The sequence below is a fragment of the Crocodylus porosus genome, unplaced genomic scaffold, assembly GCF_001723895.1.
Source record: "Crocodylus porosus isolate Cpor-Errol unplaced genomic scaffold, CroPor_comp1, whole genome shotgun sequence".
In the NCBI taxonomy this organism is placed as follows: Eukaryota; Metazoa; Chordata; order Crocodylia; family Crocodylidae; genus Crocodylus; species Crocodylus porosus.
Genome location: NW_017728925.1, coordinates 4,582,106 through 4,601,155, shown reverse-complemented (window position 1 = coordinate 4,601,155; position 19,050 = coordinate 4,582,106). Strand labels below are relative to the sequence as shown.

At 45.5% G+C, this 19,050-nt stretch overlaps 1 protein-coding gene across 4 annotated transcripts in view; it reads right to left on the bottom strand.

Moving 5' to 3' along the window:
- CACNA1B (calcium voltage-gated channel subunit alpha1 B) overlaps window positions 1-19,050 on the bottom strand; it is a 475,064-nt gene that overhangs the window by 171,811 nt on the left and 284,203 nt on the right. For all 4 annotated transcript variants that reach the window (XM_019540610.1, XM_019540607.1, XM_019540608.1 and 1 more), the window contains one exon: window positions 12,876-13,085. In XM_019540610.1, coding sequence (XP_019396155.1) covers window positions 12,876-13,085 — 210 coding nt within the window. The remainder of the gene's footprint in view (window positions 1-12,875; window positions 13,086-19,050) is intronic.

The window sequence follows — 19,050 nt, the reverse complement described above, 5'->3', positions numbered from 1 at the left end:
GCATAATGTATATGGTTCCACATACTACAGCACACACAAAGGAAGAGATAAGTTCTCAGACCATTATGGCAAAAATATGTAGATCGAGTTTCATATTTTCAGGTGTAAAGTAGGCACTTGAAGAAAACATTTATCTTTACACTTTTAAAACTTCATTTTTGAATAATATTGAGGCCAGGGTGTCTTCCACTAGAGAATGTCAACTCTATCAACTGTCATTGGCAGTCCCTCGGAATCAAGGATGATGGCCATCAGGCTTGATGGGTCCTCAGGTGACTGAGAAGCCCGATTCTGGATACACACATTCTTCAGCAAAGGGGGCATGTTGTTGTGTGGGGAAGTGGGATTTGCAGCCCCAGTCTGGTCTCCTCTTTCCTCCACTGCTGCCGTTCCACCTCAGTATTGAATCACTGGGCCTTGACATGGTGCGCGCCTTGGTGGACCAGGTGGCACCACACTGAACAGTCAGCAGCTTGCTCCCAGCCATTGGTGTCAATGCCTCCATGCTTGAGGGTGACCTTGAGTGTGACTTTTTACCACTTCCTTTCACTGCCCTTTGAGCATTGGCCAACGGAGAGCTGGGAAAAGAGAATCTGGTGAAGGAGGCAGTTCTCAGACATCCAGATGCAGTGACCCATCCATTGAAGTTGATTTCTCAAGAGCAAAACTTAGATGCTGGTGGACGCAGCTTCATGGAGGACACTTGCACCGGTCTGGTGGTCCTCCCATTTGAATCCCAGGATTCGTCATAAGCACCACTGGTGAAAGCTACTGAGGGTCTTAATGTGGCATCAGTAGATGGTCCAGCTTTCACCGCAGTAGAGGAGGGTGGTCAGCACAACAGCTTTGCAAACCAGGACCTTCATCAACTTCTGAAGATCTCTGTTTTTGAAGACACCTTGTTGCAGCTTGAAGAAGGCAGCACTGGTGCAGTTGACCTGGTACTAGACTTCATCAATGGCAGCCTGTTGAGAGAGGTGGCTGCTGAGATATGGAATGTGCTCCACATACTGCAGAGCCTCCCCATCTAGACAGCGCAAGGGATGTCCAGCAGGCCTGGGGAGGGTTGGTGGAGAACCTTTGTCTTGGCGATGTTCGAGGACAGGCCAAGTCTCTTATACAAAGCATTGAAGAGATCTAAAGTCACTTGCACATCCTGTGCGGAGTGAGCCAACATGCAGCAATCGTCCTCAAACTGAAGGCCAAGGATGTCCTTGGTGGTGAGTTTCATTTTTGCCCGGAAGTGCCCAAGATTGAAACGCTTCCCGTCCAGTCGATACTGGATACTGACGCTGGATGGTAGATCATCTCAGATGAAGTGGATGATGATGGTCACGTAGATGGTGGACAGAACGGGGGTGATCACACAACCTTGTTTGACCCCAGTCCGGATGTGGAAGGACTTGGTTTCAGATCTTCCACTCAGGAGAGGGGCAGTCATATCATCATGCAAGAGCCTCAGCATGGTGACAAACATCAGAGGGTAGGCAAGACATTGGAGGATGGTCCACAGAGCTTCACGATTTAAGGAACTGAATGCCTTGGTCAGGTCAATGAAGGCAGGTTCTTGATTTTGCTCCTGACATTTTTCTTGGATCTGCCTGGCAACAAAAACCATGTCCGCAGTACCCCAGGATGGTTGGAAGCTGCACTGGAAGCATCTCCTCAGCGATGGGACAAAGGTGGTTCAGGAGGATGCAGGTCAGGATCTTATCCATAGTGGATAGGAGGGAAATCCCCCTGTATTCCCTGAGGAGGAATAGCAGCTAAAGGGAAAGACAGTACAAGTAACAGCAAGGTAAGGCTTCCTGGAATGTCCAACTGCCAGGTCACCTAGTGGGGGAAAAGAAGAGTTCAGTCTCTTCAGTACATTCGTCTTCTGTCCTTCTTTCACAGATTTCCAGTCAAGGGAAAGGGCCTGGGCATAAACAGGTGCATTCTGCAGATCAATACCTGGCTGTGCAAATGGTATCACCAGCAGGATTTAGCTTCTTTGACCATGGGATGTTGTTCCAAGAAAAAGTATTGCTGGGAAGAGATGGGATCCACCTGACGAAGAGAGGGAAGAGCATCTTCACAGGCAGCCTTGCTAACCTAGTGAGGAGGGCTTTAAACTAGGTTCACTGGGGGATGGAGACCAAAGCCCTGAGGTAAGTGGGGGACTGGATGACCTGGAGAAAGAGCAAGCAGGAGGGGGCAACAGCAGAGGTGTTCTCATTCTTTTTGAGAAATCAGGACAATCAACTAGTTACAAGGGCTGTGTGAAGCTTCAGTCCCTGACTCAATTTGGGAAAGATCTGGCCAGATTTGCTGGCTGAATCTCCAAATCCAAATCAAATCAGAGGACCCTTTAATCTCTCCGAATCAAATTGGAACCCTCCAAATTGATTCAGAGAGATTTGGACAGACACAGCTTTAAACGTTTTTTCTACATACCTCTAGGTAGCAGGCAGTTCATGAGCGCTGCAAGGGTGGGGCAGATGGAGCATCCCACAGAAGCACTGGGAGGTCCCCAATGTGTTCGGCAGCAGACCCAGAAGTGGACCAGAAGCACTTCCAGTCCACATCTGGGTCCACCGGGGAGCATGTTGGAGGGCCCCCCCCCCGTACCCCTCCCCCGGCTCGGTGATTGGTGCCTCCTGGGTCTGGGGAGCACCCAGGTTCCCCCTATGGCCAATCGCTGAGCCAGAGGGGGGTGGGGAGCGGAGGGCCAGCATGCTCCCCGGCAAACACAGAAGTGCTTCTGGTCCACTTCCGGGTCTGCTGCCAAACTCACTAGGGACCTTCCTGCACTTCTGTGGGACACTCCATCCAGTACTTCTGGTCCACTTCTGCATTCGCCACTGAGCACATGGAGGGCCCCCCACACTCCTGTGGGATGCTCCATGCACCTCAGCATTGCAGTGGTCACAAGCTGTGCTGGTACCTTGAGGTACGTAGAAAAACCTTTTAAAGCTGTGTCTATGGCCAAATTGCTGATTCTCCAAATCAGCATCGAATCTTCAGATTCGGATTCAGCCAAATTGAATCAGAGACAGTGATCCAAATCAATGAATTGAATCACTGTCCCTGATTTGGGCCAAATCTGAATTGAATAGGGCCTGCTTTGTACACCCCTACTTCAGGTGCCTGTACATGAATGCACAGAGCCTGGGAAATAAGCAGGAAATACTGGAAGTCCTTGCACAGTCACAGCACTATGACATGACTGGAATAACAGCAACTTGGTGGAAGCTTGCATGACTGGAGCATTGTCATGGATGGGTACAAACTGTTCAGGAAGGACAAGCAGGGGAAAAGAGGAGGAGGAGTTGGACTTTATGTAAAAGAGCCATACGATCGCTCAGCGCTCCAGTATGAAACTGGAGATAGGCCTGCTGAAAGTCTCTGGGTTAAGGTCAGAGGTGAGAGCAACATGAGTGATGTTGTGGTGGGGGTCTGCTATAGACCACCAGACCAGAAGGAAGTGGTGAATGAGGTTTTTTTTAAACAACTTCCAGAAGTTTCCCTACCAAGCCCTGGTTCTCCTGAGGGACTTCAATAACCCTGACACCTGCTGGGAGAGGAATACAGTAGTGTTAAGGTAATCCAGCAAGTTTTTGGAGAGTGTTATGGACAACTTCCTGGTGTGGGTCCCTTACTGAATGGGGAAGGCAACCTTGTGACAGAGAATGTAGAAAAGGTTGAAGTGCTCAATGCCTTCTTCTCCTCAGTCTTCACAGGCAGAGTCAGCTCCCAGACTACTATACTGGGCAGCACAGTTTAGGAAGAATGTGAGGAGCAGCCAGCACTGGCAAAGGAACAAGTTAGGGACTATTTAAAAAAGCTGAACATGGGGCCAAACAGGATGCACCCAAAGGTGCTGAGGGAGTTGGCTGATGCAACTGCAGACCCATTGGCCATCATCTTTGAAAACTTATGGTGATCAGGAGAGGTCCCAGATGATTGGAAAAGGGCAAACGTAGTGCCCATACTGAAGAAAGGGAAATAGGAGGATCCAGGGAACTATAGACCAGTCAGCCTCACTTCAATCCCTGTAAAAAATCATGGAGCAGATCCTCAAGCAATCCTTGAGGAGCACTTGGAAGAGAAGAAGGTGATTAGGAACAGTCAGCATGAATTAACACCAAGGGCAAGTCATGCCTGACCAAATTGGTTGCCTTCTATGATAGGGTGACTGGTTTTATGGATGCGGGGAGACCAGTGGATGTGGTGAACCTTGATTTTAGCAAGGCTTTTGATACAGTCTCCTACAGCATTCTCGCAGGCAAGCTAAGGAAGTACAGGTTGGATGAATGGACTGTAAGATGAACAGAAAACTGGCTGAAGCATTGGGTTCAAAGGTCAATGAGTCAATGGCTCAATGTCTAGTTGGCAGCTGGTATCAAGTAGAATGCCCCAGGGGTCAGTCCTGGGGCTAGTTTTGTTTAATGCCTTCATCAATGACTTGGAAGATGGCATAGAGTGCAACCTCAGCAAGTCTGCAGATGACACCAAGCTGGGGGAGTAGTAGATACGCTGGAGGATAGGGCTAGGATTCAGAGTGACCTAGACAAATGGGAGCATTGGGCCAAAAGACATCTCATAAGGTTCAACAAGGACAAGTGCAAAGTCTTGTAGGAGGATGGAGCATGGGATGGAACAATCCCGTGCATCAGTACGAGCTGGGCAGTGGCTCTACAGAAAAGGACCTGGGGGGTGAGGCGGGCCAGTACGGGGTGCTCCTGCATTGAGTCGCCCACCTCACTGTGCCTGACTGCTTTCCAGGCTCTGAGTGCCTCCCTGGGGGTGCCTCACATCTGGCCGACCCCCTTTCTGGAACATACCCGCTAGCCTGGGGTAAAAAATGCCACCCCTCAGGGCTGGGCTTGATTCTGGCTCTGTTTCCCCTGGGTAACACAGACATAGTAGCCCTCAAGGGTACTTGACTCACTTCAAGCACTTGGGGGTGCTTCCCTCAGTCAGAAGCACAAGTAGTAGTCTTCCTTAGTCAGCTGAACCAAGGGGACTCCAAGGCATAATCCACACCCACACCCAATAAGTCTCCCATGCTAGGTACAAAGGAGAACTTTATTGGTTACAAAGGGTAGGGTTGGAATAGGGTACAGGGTAGAGCAATATCAGAGAAATCCCACAGAGCAAACTGGCATGGCTGGGTAGCCTTTGATCACACATCTGAGTTACTGCAAACTATATATCTAGTTAGATCTCAGGTAGCTAACTCACAAGTATCATCCAGAGACAGGTGGAAATTCCCTCTGGAGGCAGGCAGTTCCTTGATCATGAGTTTTGAGAGAGACAGCAAGTTTCAGATGGTACAGCTCTTCTCTCTCTTTGAGTCTTCCTCATGGCTGCTGCCCCCTCTTCCTGGGCAGTCCTTAACTTATATAGCCCTTATGACCTCATTTAGCCAGTCCAAGGGAAGCCAGCACCTGTTGGCTGTCAGCCAACCAATTTGAAATGCATCACTAGTAGCTTGGCAGACTGACCGTCTCTAGCTCCCCAGAGAGCCCAAGCCCCTCACCCAGGTATGTGATGCCAGTCACGTAGGCAGAGGGAGCAGGTTTCCCCGGTCACTCATGAATGTATCCAGCTCGGGTTTCCTATGAAGATAGGGTAAGGTGTATATCCTCTGCTGGGCCCATCTTAACCAAACTGTCTCAGAGCAGAGTTTTTGGGGAGAAGCAGAGGTTGCCTTCTGCCACAGGGGGTACAGTGGACAATAAGCTGAATATGAGCCAACAGTGTGCCCTTGTTGCAAAGAAAGGTAATGGCATACTGGATTGCATCAGTAAGAGTGTGATTATTCCCCTCTATTCAGCAGTGGTGAGGCCACATCTGGAGTACTGTCTTCAGTTTTGGGCCCCCCACTATAGAAAGGATGTGGACAAATTCAAGACAGTCCTGCGGAGGGCAATAAAAACGGTGAGAGGGCTGAGGGACATGACTTACGAGGAAAGACTGAGGGAACTGAGCTTATTTAATTTAGAGAGAGAAGACTGAGGGGGGATTTAATAGCAGCTTTCAACTACCTGAAGGAGGGTTCAAAAGAGGATGGAGCTTGACTGTTCTCAGTGGTGGCAGATGACCGAACAAAGTTGCAGCAAGAGAAGTTTAGGTTAGATATTAGGAAGAATTTTCTTACAAGCAGGGTAGTAAAACACTGGAACAGGTTACCCAGAGAGGTGGTGGACTCTCCATCCTTGGAGGTTTTTAAGACCCAGCTAAACAAAGCCTTGGGTGGGATGATCTATTTGGGGTGGTCCTGCTTTGAGTAGGGCTTTGGACTGATGACCTCCTGAAACCCCTTCCAACCCTAATTTTCTATGATTCTATGATTTTTAAGCTTCCAGGTCATTATGAATATTTCTTCATCTAATCTCCTACATAAGCAGGACATAGAACCTCCACTAATATTTTCTGCATCAAACATACATCTTCTGTTAGCTACCGCTTATCTTTTAAAAAGCTAATGGCAAATCTACGACTTGCATAGATAAGTTGTTGCAGGGGTTAATCACTGGAAGGAACATGCACCTCATGTTTAGACTGAGTTCTTCTACTGGTAGTTTCCAGCCACCATATCTCATTTATGCCACCGCATCTCATTTCAATGTTAAAAAACTGTCTTCTAGTAGAAACCTCTTTCTCTTGAGAATGCCAGCAACAATAGTAACCAACAGGTGATGGTGAATAGGGCTGTGCAAAACGGCATCATTTCATTTCGACTTCCATTTCAATATTTCGAAGGGACAGTGTTTTGTTTCGAGTTTCATTTAATGTTGAAGTGCTGTTCCATTTCATTTTGTCAAAAACGTTTCACTGTTTCAACACTGTTTCAACATTTTGCCCGTAGGTTATAATGGGGAAGCATGAAACTGCCTATAACTTTTGTCATTTCTTGGCAGATTTGGATGAAAACATCAGGAATGGTAGCCCCTTCCGAAGGCATGAAGCCTGCCAGGTTTCAAGGAGATAGGTCCAGGGGTTTCTGCGAAAGGGCACTTCAAAGTTTTGACAGCAAAACTCATGTCACTTGTAAGTGTGAAGGCACATGGAGGTAAAAATTACAGGGGCAGTAGCCCCTGATGAGGCCATGAAGCCTGCCAGCTTTCAAGGAGATAGGTGCAGGCGTTTCTGGGAAACTGCACCTCAAGCTGCTGAAAAGCAAAACTCGTGACGTGTGACTGTGTGCGTGTTAAGGCACAGTGGGATGAAAACTGCAAGGACGGTAGCCCCTACTGAGGCCATGAAGCATGCCAAATTTCAAGGAGATAGGTTCAGGGGGTTCTGGGAAACTGCACCTCAAACTGTTCAGAGCAAAACTCATGATGTGTGACTGTGTGTGTGTTAAGGAGCAACCGTTTTTCCGTCCCTCCCCCAGAGCACTGGGATTGGAAGGGACCTCAGGGAAGGATCACAGTCACTGGCCAGCTTCACAGTCAATATAAGAGCAAACCTTCTCCTCTCTTCCCCTTCCCTCTCCTTAGTTTCTCTTTAGCTGCAAGCAAGCCCAGCTTCAACATTCGAAACATTTTGAGTTTTTCAAAACATTTTGACTGCCCTCATTTCATTTCAAGGCTGTTTCAAAGCCTTTAGTTTTATTTCAATTTTGCTGTTCCGAGCTCAAAACAAGTTGAAACAGCGTTGAACCGAAACACCTGGCAAAATTTCACACAGCCCTAATGGTGAATGGTTGTATAAAGAACACCTACGACCAGGGGCTAATTTAATCAATGTGACTGAACAAAGGTTTTTATTTTGAAGAACAGAGCTTGGTCTATACAATGGGACCCTGATACTCACAGAAGAGATGGAACTGGTGTTCCTCCTCTACTGAGAAAGAAAGCGGAATAACTAGTGAAGCACTGATTCTTATTGGTATACTGGTATCTATGGGTCTTTACTGAAGAACTATGCCCCAAGAATTCACCTAAACAGATCAGGGTGCAGCACAGATACTACAGTGAAAATAAGCATATGTTCGGATTCATTTCCTAGAGTGCTTACAGTTTCTTCAACAAAGGAGCTGAGACAATAGGAAATATGCAGAGAAAACCAAATCAGAACATTTCAATAAAGAGAAAATTAAAAGAAAAGGACAAACAAATCAATGCAAACCCACAGATTCATACTAGCCATTCTCCAAGGAAAATTCATTTGTAACTTAATTAAATGCTTCCCAGAGAGACAGGCATAATTGAAATACAGGGTGCCTGGGTTGAGTTTCAAGGAGCAGACCCTCCTTGACTCCACTCCACCCCATCACTCCTGCCTGCTGCAGTTCACAAGGCTGCTTTCTAGTTCAATTATAGGTACTTTCCATGAAACAATATAATTAGAAGCAGTTGAATTTCTCTTGTTCTCCATCAGACCAGCAAAGTGTTCCTTCTCTGGAGCAATTTGTAATCATGTTTGAAGTCTTTCAATCTTGTGCCTAAAGATGTTATTACTTGTTTCAATGATATTCTTAAAATACTTTGCTTTTGTAATATTTATAAGCATTGTATTTATAAGGCTTCAAGAAGGACTCCTACATACAGGGTGTGTTCCCAAATCCAGCAGAGGTGAGGATAGTCAAAGACTTCAGCGTAAAGACAGGCCAGAATAGAAACGATAAATTTGATAATCCTTAACATTTGGGAAAATTTGTTTCTACATTTCTGGATGCTTTTACAAACTCCTCAGTCTAGAAACTTTTAAAACAATTTTCTTCATGCAATTTCTACTGCTTTAAAATTAGAGAGGTGCTAGAAATCACATCCCACCACACATGACCTCTCTCAGTCAAGATGGTGGCTATTTCCCTCCTGTTCTTAACCAAAAGCAAGAGGTTCAAAAGCAAATGAAAATTATTAACAAAAAAAGGTTAAGCACTATGGTTAAGTATAGACAGTCAAAAAGCCCACAGCTGAATTGATTCAGTTTTTGCAGGTTAGTCTAAGCTGCAAAGATTGAACCAATAAGCAAATGAGCAGACAATCACTTTTGATTGAGGAAATGCAGCAAATGCTTGCAGTAGCTCAAGCCAGAAGCTGGGGGGCACTAGAGCAAGCCTGCCAGCCACTGTCAAAGGGAAGGGAACAGAGAAGCTCTCCAAGACTTTTCCCCCCTCCCTGCTGGAGTGGAGGGGGCATGGCTAGGCCCCAGCCCATGCTCTGCCTGGGCAGGGGATGCTGCCAGGCTGAGGAGCGGGTGGGTTTAGGGAAAGGTAGTGGCATGGAATTCATAAAAGCCTGAACAAAAATAGTTCTTTCTCTGAAGTAGTATAAATTGAAGAACTATAAACACAGCATAGCTGTATGTTTACTTCCTCTTTTGGCTGCCCCCAAGGTCTCTGGGATTTGCTGTCCAGAATCACAACAGTAGGACTCTGCCGGGTTGCTCATCACTTCCTCTTCCTGCTTCCAAGTGTCTTGGATTTGTAGTCCACAGTTGCAACCAATAATTAGTAAGCAGGGCTGGGTAGCTCTGTACTTGGGGGATGGGGAATTTAACCTCCTCCCTGGCCCCAGACCCCAGCCAGGGTTTGCCTGGGGGGAGGCAGTGAGCCAGCCCTCACTGCTCCAGCTAGGGAGCAGAGGGGTGGGATCAACCCTGCTTTCTGGAGAAGATGGCTCAGCCCTGAGCAGCCCCGTGCTGAAAAGCATACAGGGATGTTGGGGAACTGTGATTTAACTGTGAAGGGGTCTAGGACAGAAGTTTCATAAACCGGTTTGACCCAAATCAGTTAAATCTGATACTATGTTCAGCCAGGTTTATCTTAAACCAGTTTGTTCAACCATGTTTATCTTAAAGCAGTTTCAGCCATTTTGAACTGTTTTATGTGCACTGAACTTCTGTTCTCTTACAGATTTAAACCAGTTCTGTTCACTTAAACCAGTTTATGTGCAACTTCTGTCCCTAGCCTACTTGACCTATCAAACCTGAATTTATTTGGCATTCTATCTAAATCTTTGGGTTCATCAAACCAAACCACTGGTATTTCCAGCGCATGGCACAAGGCTCAATTCAAAAGAAACTACATTTTCATTTTGAATGGACAGAGATATTTTCTCCATGTTCAACATTTCCATTTTCTTATGATAACCAACTGATATAGCTTATACTAAGAATACTAGGAACACAAAGTACATGCTTAGATATGAACTTCCACAAAGTGAGTGGGTCTTTGGATTGGGGGTTGAGTGTTCTAATTAATAAGAATATTCCCTGCACCATCCACTTCAATTCCTAAATGAGAAGGATTTTAGCTCACGCACTTTTTAAACATTCGCTTAGAAATGTTACTGCATTAGTAAGTTCCAAGAAAGCAAGTTAGGAAATTTAAAGTTTTAGTGATGAAAGACTTAAAATACTTTTCTAGAAACTTAGCCCCAATTCAAGAAATCCTAATGCTTAGATTTCTAATTACTTTGCCATTCTAGCTTATTATTTCCACTGTTTAACTCAGGAAATGAATAGGCAGGGCTAATTTTCCTGTGTGGTCTGTCTCTATTTCCACTCTGAGTCCTTCAAGCGAAGTACAGTTGAAAACATTTTTCACCTTTTCACACATCCCTCACTATAGCTTTAGTTACCTGACATTATTAAATATTTTAGTAAACATTAATACAGACGTTTCTTGAAGTCACAGTGGGCGCATCTACACAGCAATGTAGCATCAGCGGGCCCGAACTGTGACACCAAAGCTATTGTGCAGTAGCAATGAGCTGTAGCAGTAGCAACTGTGGGTTGGAAATGACCTATGCGCCACTGGGGCTGTGCAGTAACGGCAATTACTGCACAGTCATTTAGTACTTGCTAAAGCTAAAGCAAGTACTAAAGAACAACTGCGCAGCTGAGCACACATGTACATGCACCCAGTAATTAGTGGCCTCTGCTTCCAGGTCAATTAAAAGGAAAGACATTAGAAGTTAAGCTTTTTACCTTATTTCAAGGGAGTAAGGCTTTGTTCTTAAGTTACGGTGCTTTAAATTAAATATTTTGTTTAATTCTTATTTTACTTTTCCATCTCATTTATTTTTGTCTGGTGTTGGAAAAATTGCCCCCAGGTCCTAAATCCAGCAGCCACTGGTGAACTTTGCATATTGGTCCAGAGGCTTGAGATGTAAGAAAGTACGCATCCTGGCCCAATCCTGCAAAGCTTTTAAGCACATGTTTAATCTTCGGCACCGAAGTCATTGGGGATGTTGTTATGGACTTTCATGGTCCTAAAAATGACAACAGATTTTCTAACATACAAAATGCTCCAGTTCAAACTGTAATGCATTGAAGGAGAGGAGTTCCTGTCATATACTACACTGCTTGACAAACATGGCCACTTTCTGAAGTGCCTGCATGGAGGTCTGCCTCCATTAACAACCTGACCCCAGGTCTCAGAGCCGATGCCTTCTGTTTACTGCAACCCCAATGAAGACTAGGAGCCTGCTCCCAATATGAGTTTTGCAGTTGACTTCCCCAGGGATAGGGATCCAGGAGGAATTATAAAAAGTGCATCATGCAGTTTTCACTGCCTGTCATGCTTTAGGTTCATTTATACAACTTCTCTCTTAAGAGAAATCCTAAGATGGGGAGTGATCTTGGAAGTCATGACACAGAACAGTACATAAAGGAGCTCAATTACAGGAGATGGATAATGTGTGAACCTCAATTATGATAAGTGTGAAGTGATGCACATAGGGAAAAATAACCTCAAATACACATGAGGTGATTCTATATTAACTTTTACCACACAAAAAAGAGATCCTGGTGTTGCTGTGCACATTTGCTAACGACGTCAAGTCAGCGTTCAGCAGCAGAGAAACAAAGCATCAGGGTGTAAACAAAACACCAATATGCAGTCGGTGCAAACTCCCATTTTTCAGAAGGTTTTGGGTCAAGCCTTGCTGCCTTCAGATAAACATAGTTATAGTAAATACTGTACCCACTTCTGTACAAAGGGTATTGTGAAAGCATGAATATAATCACTAGAGACAGGGTACAGCTTTATAAAGGATTCGGTTGCAGAAAACAGGATTTGTTGACTATTCGTTTCAGAATAAAACTGTATAAGTTTTAACAAAGCATGCAGTAACACTTCAAGAGCGTTTAGGTAGTATTGTAAGCTCACTCTAATGGATGGCTGAAAGCATCAGCCTAAAGCAAAACCAACAGACAGCACTCTTGTGTGCTATGACTTGCATATCTATAGGACCCAAGACATTTTCACAGAAGGATACTATTATATGCATCCTTCTTGACCTCTCCTGATTTATTAAGATAACTGCTCTCATGGAAGGACACTTTCCGTGCAAGCATGTAGTTATGAGGGTTTTACATAAATTAGTACAACTGTATTGAGTTAGTGTTAAATGTTGGTGGCTGGAAAAATATTTCTGGTGCATGTGGACTTCAGTGTCTGTCTTATGTTTATTATAAAAATGGTTTAGTGACCAGAACACGGAGAATCCCAAAGGCAAATTATCAACTCTAGTGTGACACTTGCATCCAGGAGGTTCTCTGGACAGCTGCTAAGGAAAACTGCTGGAGAAAAATCATTAAGTCACATTCCCCCACCCTCATGCAACCCCCCCAAAATGTTCATCAAGTTTGTGGGTGTTCAGACTTGAAGTCTAGGGTTGAGCCTAGATTAAATGTCAACATTATCAACAATGCGATAAAGCACTCTGGACTACTTTTTACTGGACATGACCCTTTTTCTAATAGTGTTTCGGAGGGGCAGTTAGGAATATATTCATGCAACTTTCTGAATGAAATACAGGAAGTTGCAAAAAGACCTCAAGTTTGCAGATGGTGAAAATATGAACTGAGTGCTCAGAGCACTCAGGAAAGCAAGGGTTAGATGGAATAAGGTTACAATGCCCAACACTTACACAAAGCAGTGGTGAGTTTCTCTGGCTGGGCGTAATGCACCATGGCAACACACAGGGTGTTCAGAGTAACGACACAGAGGACGATCCAATAGAAGCTTTGTGCTTTCACCATGCGCCGGATAAAGAACCGGAACATCTTCTCTTTCCTCCGGAAATATGAAGAACTTTCATTCTTCCCACTCTTCAGACTGGCACGAGCAAATGGAGACCCTGCACATCAGAGAATAGAGGGGAGAGTCATCACACTAAACCCATGAAGAAAAGGAGGGGTGAGGGCACCTGAAATCACTCACAACGAAGAACCTCTCCAATCGCCGTAAATACAGTGGATGGAACTTGGCTCAAGGATTGGATTCTTAAGTCACTTCGGGACTCATCCATGAGCCGTGGTAGAGATCATCCTCAAATCGAGGGAGTGCTGATGACAATAAATACAACTAAGCACGCATCTGACTGCATTTAGAATAGACCAAGAAACCCACTTGTCCCAGCCTTCCTAAAAGATTAAATCTCTTTCATAAAAAAGCACCTAACAGGGATGTCCTGCACCTAAACCTGTTAAGGAACTTGGGAAGTCCCAGCCTACACTCTTAAATCCTCCCTCATTGGTTGAACTAAAAGTATGGGCAGGTCTACTGCGCTGTCCATTCACTAGCTAGCCTGCAAACCATGGGTTGCATCACGTAGAGCTGGTTCTGTGGCACAGAGAAAGAGGAACAGGTCAAGTCCCAGCATTGTGTGGTGACCTTCCTTGGGAAACTCAGTTCTGGCTGCCAGAAACCCTGGGACAGAAAATGGGCAAGACTTTTTCTCTGTTCCCCATCACTACCCTGGACTGCTATGCTGAGCATTTACTGCTTCTTTACAAAAGGAAGTGTGTCACTTCATCTAGTGCTTCCTACCCACAGCAGCATCACCCTGCACAAGGGAAGAGTCCTGGACTCTCTTTTTAGCTCGGTAGGCTGAATACCTGTGAAGTTGTGGACAGTATAGAAGCAAATCCCCTCTCCTAATGCTTTGAGGCTGATACATGAGACGTGAAGGCTGCTGGAGCATGCTAATTAGTATGCTCCAGCAGACACAATTAATCAAGTCTGCTCTGATGCACTGTAATTACAGAATGTCAGAGCAGCCTTCCCGCACGTCTACAGGCACTTTTTGTTTTAAAATGGTTCGTGGCAGGGATGTCAAACATACGGCCTGCAGGCTGGATCCAGTCTGCAAGCCCTGACTCTGGTTTCTATTGGGGACCTTCCTGCAGCAGCAGCCAAGCGCCTTGGCAAGAGCTGCAGTGCTGGAGCCCAGCAGCCCTGTGAAAAGAAGCTTGGCACCATGGCTTGTTCCTGCAAGTCCATGAGATACCGTGCTTCTTCCTGCCTGGTCCCAGACCAGCTGAAGCAAGTGCCACGTGTGCAGGATCTGGCACGGGGTGGCAGTCCCTGGGCCCAATCCAGCCCACATGGCCAGCCCCCACACCACTCATCCACCTCACGGACCCGTTCCATAAGAGTTATCTGGTCCAAGGGGCCAAATGAGTGCGACACCCCTGGTTTAAGGCCACATCTTAAATTGGCTGCCACCATGGTCTATTGTGGACCATTTTGCCCCAACTTTCCGGGTCATCCTGGAAGCTTTTGAGATGGGTTTCACAATAACTTTATACCATCTGTACTGAAAATTTTAGGAAAAGGCACTTTGGTTTAGCTGATCATAAAGTATGCCCTCAGTTATTACTAAGTTGGCTACACAAACAAGATGCCCAGACCATCAGAGATGAGCTTTTATGAACAGGCTCTGTGCCAAACACCTGGCAATGGTTAAGGATTTCAGTGGTGTGGGAATCTTATCTTGCCACTTGATCATGCAAAGACAGCACATATTGAACAGGCTGCATTTTTGGCTGTAGCAACACTGTGTTGTCCCTGTCTCACTACCACGCTGGAGTGCTATGTGTGGGATTGCTCAATAGACAGTAAGCTTCATGCTGAGGCCCACACTCCAATCACTCCACCGGTAGTGCCACAGCATTTCAAATGCAGAGTTGGCCTTGTAGATTCAGTAATCTCACCAAAAGCTGTGATGAACTGTTATTATCACAGATTTCATAAAATTCCCTTTAGTTTCATAGTTTCATAGTTTGTAGGGTCGGAAGGGACCTGAGCAGATCATCTAGTCCGACCCCCTGCCATGGCAGGAAAGAATACTGGGGTCAAATGACCCCAGCAAGATGTTCATCTAGCCTCCTCTAGTAATGAGGAATCGCAGCGTTTCATATATGTCATAGATTTTAGGGTCGGAAGGGACCTCAGTAGATCATCAAGTCCGACCATCGAGTCCTGGGCAGCAAAGAGTGCTGGGGTCAGATGACCCCAGCTAGATGCTTGTCTAGTCTCCTCTTAAAGACCTGCAATGTAAGGGAGAGCACAACCTCCCTTGAAAGCCCATTCCAGATTTTGGCAACCCTGATTGTAAATAAATTTTTCCTAACATGTAATCTAAATCTGCTCTCTGTCAGTGTATGGCCATTGTTCTTAGTAACTCCAAGGGGTGCCCTGGTAAACAGAGTATCCCCCTGTTCTTTACTGCCCCCCTGCCCAATGAATTTGTAGATGGCCACAAGATCACCTCTCAGCCTTCTCTTGCAGAGGCTGAAGAGATTCAGTTCCCTCAATCTCTCCTCATAGGATTTTACCTACAGGCCCTTAACCATATGAGTAGCCCTCCTCTGGACCCTCTCAAGGTTATCCATATCCCTCTTGAAGTGCAGTGGCCAGAACTGGATGCAGTACTCCAGCTGCGGCCTGACCAGTGCCGCATAGAGGAGAAGTATCACCTCCCTGGATCTGTTCGTGATTCACCTTCTAATGCATGAAAGAGTGCGGTTAGCTTTACTTGTCACTTCATCACATTGATGACTCATGTTCATTTTGGAGTCTACCATGACTCCAAGATTCCTTTCTCCTGCTTAGAAAGTCACCTCCCAACCTGTATGTGTTGGTGATTCTTTCTCCCTAGATGCAGCACTTTGCACTTATCCTTGTTAACCTGCATCCTGTTCTGTTCTGCCCCCATTCCCAACCCATCCACATCTGCCTGAATCCGCTCCCTGCCCTCCAGTGTGTTTACTCTGCCCCATAATTTGGCATCGTCTGTGAATCTGGACAGAGTGCTTTCCACGCCCTCATCCAAGTCACTGATGAAGATATTGAACAGCACTGGTCCAAGGACCGACTCTTTTTTCCAGGTTGAAAAATGCCTACTGCCCAGTCGTGGGTAGGGTCCCACCAGGTTTCTGTTAACCCAACTAGGTCAAACTCTTTGTTTGCAAGCAGGAGTACAAGTTCCTCCTTCTTGTTCTCCATGTTGCTAGCAATAATATAGAGGCACCTAAGCCACCCCAATGGGTGTCCTTGGTACCCCCCTGTCCTATTGTCCTTCAAAGCACCAGAATTAACCACAGGCTAAGAAGGATGCTGCATTGGCATTCTCATTTTATTTTATAAATAAAGACCGCTCAAGGACCCATGGCAACACTGATGTTTCAAAGCCACAGAAAACATCTTCACAGAGATATTCCACTGTCTGTATAACCTTACCTCTCTTGACTTGCATTGATTTCTGAGGTAACCAAATGGACCAAATTCTGCATTCATTTAAACAGAATCTGGAATAATTTCACTGAAGAAAATTAAGTCATTTTGAATATACACTAGCCTTTTGGCTCAGATCAAGTGTAGTTTTTCTATTTCCAATAGGAAATTACAGATATGAAACATAGCTCTGAAAGCAGAATTTTACCCATCTTCTGGAAAACAGTAACAGATATTCAAGCAATCATAAACCTGGAGGGGCTGCATAGTCCACTGCCTGGTAGAGTACTCCAATGCTGATATTTGCAGTCCAGCACCCGAGGTGCCTGAAATGAGGTAGCTTGCATCAACCACTGCAGACTTTATAGCACAGAGAGGGAAGGGATGAATGGGAGCAAACTGTGGATTTTAAAAATTATCTCAGAAAACACACTGTGAGGAGTGTTAATAGATACAGAGCTTTACAGTGTGGTTATAAGGTTCACGGAGTCACTTTTAATAGAATTACAAAGCACCTTGTTCAAGAAACAGCCAGCAGGAGACTTGTCAACACACGTACTGCCCTGATCTGTGCATTCAATTGGCACTTTTCAATTAAACGGTTAGCTCTTCTCGAATACTTATGAACACAGCAGAGATACATTCAGAGATGCATTCAGATAGCATGAAGAAAACATCCAAAAAATTTCCCTTTATACATGATCCTCCTTAAGTTTTGATCAATTATCCTATGCAGAGTTTCATTCTCTTCAGAACAGGAGAGTCTCCCTTTCAAAGCCAGCAGTGCTTTCTGTTTGCTCTCTAATGTATTTGTTTCTTCTTCTCCACCATTTTCCACACATTATTGAACATACTCCTTTGCGGATGAGCCAGTCGTGCAGAAAAAAAAGGCCTGTTGATATTTTCCTGACCATATGATCCATAGGTGATTTGAGCTCATCAGAATATCTAAGAAGCCACATCCTTCTGTGTCCCTGGCATCTGCCACTTAAAATGTTAGGGTCAGAGACCTGGTTAGGTGGCATGAACTGCTAGTATCTGAAAAGACTGTGGCATGAATTAAAAGCCCCAGCAAGTTATCCTGGCAATAAGTAAACACCGTAGCAGCATGGTTTACCTACCACCCACACAGCAAGCAAAATTCCCTCAGGGAAGGGAAAGAAAACACATTACAATGCTAGTTTCTTCCCCCTTCGGCAGGAAAACTCTTACCAATGGCAGCAATTTAAGCAGGTGGCATGTTTTATGGCTAGTCTGGGGGGACTGCTAGGAATATGACATGGGTGGCAGACAGTGTCAAGCATGATATACAAGCTCAATCCCAGCACATCTCTTCAATTTAAGAACCCTTTAACTCTTCTAAAGATTAAGCGTCACCTTTCCAGAGAGTAGAATGTGTCCGTCATGCTTTCACGCTGCTGCACGCACACCGACATGTGATCACACGTGAATAGCACAGACTGTGGTGCTTTGCGGTGACTGCAGTACTGTGGCATTTACCGAAGATGGATGACGGTATCCACTGGTTCAGTAGCAAGGCACAATACTAACTTAACCAGTAAACTCTCCTCATAAGGTTTCAGTTGGGGAGAGGAAGAAAAAAAATGATTGACTAGAAAATACATTTCCCCAGCTTGGGCTGTAATTCCACTGCCACTGAAGGAAGAGGAGATCTACCATGTGTAAGTATTTCCCTTTCCTGGCCCCATAACAGCTGCCATTATAGTGTGCTTATTGTAACTGAGATCCTGGTTGACATTGAAGCCTCCACCCCTTTTCACTGTCCTACCATATACAACTGTGAGGTCTAGGCAAGGAATTTGCCCCCAGGTCACTGGAGAACAAGCAGAGCCTTTGAGCTCTGTTACTTTCCTGCCTAAATTTGTGTGGTCCTGGCAGAGATCTGGGGCAGGCATGGACCATGGTATACTCTTCTCTCAGTATATGGGCATGAGCATGTGTGCAGAGCCCAAATCTCCCCATGTGGCTTTAGGAACATAGAAATCTGTCACACAAGAGTAGGATCAGTGGCCCTCTCTATACAGTAATAGTATTATGAAACTAACTGGTTAATTGTGCAATTACCTTAAGACCAGCTATACCTGCAAAGTAGCTATCACATGACAAATATCTCCAACCAGCTATAAATTTAGACCTTGAAAATGCATACTGACTTTATAGCTGGTTGCTATCAACGTTGATTCAGCTGACAGGGCTCCCAGCTGCAGAGATGCACTTCACCCAGCATGAAACCCCCAAGATCTGGGGATGTGGCTGCCATGATCCCCGAAACTCGAGGGTGTGTGAAACCTCCAGCCCACTCAGGTCTCTCAGTCCCAGCTGCATGTGACCCCACAGCTGGGGGCTCCCAGCCATGGAAGCCTGCTTCTTTTCAGTGCAGGGGGAGCCCAATCCTGGGCTCCTCCTGCACTGGCAATAGGACATGATAAGATTTAAAGTGCAATTCTACAGTTGTGCCTCTTGTCATATACGTGTGGCATGGCAGGAGGCCCACTTGTGTGGAGCATGCAGTAGATCTAATCATGCCTTTATCTGCACATGTAGAGGGGGCCAGTGTTACAGGG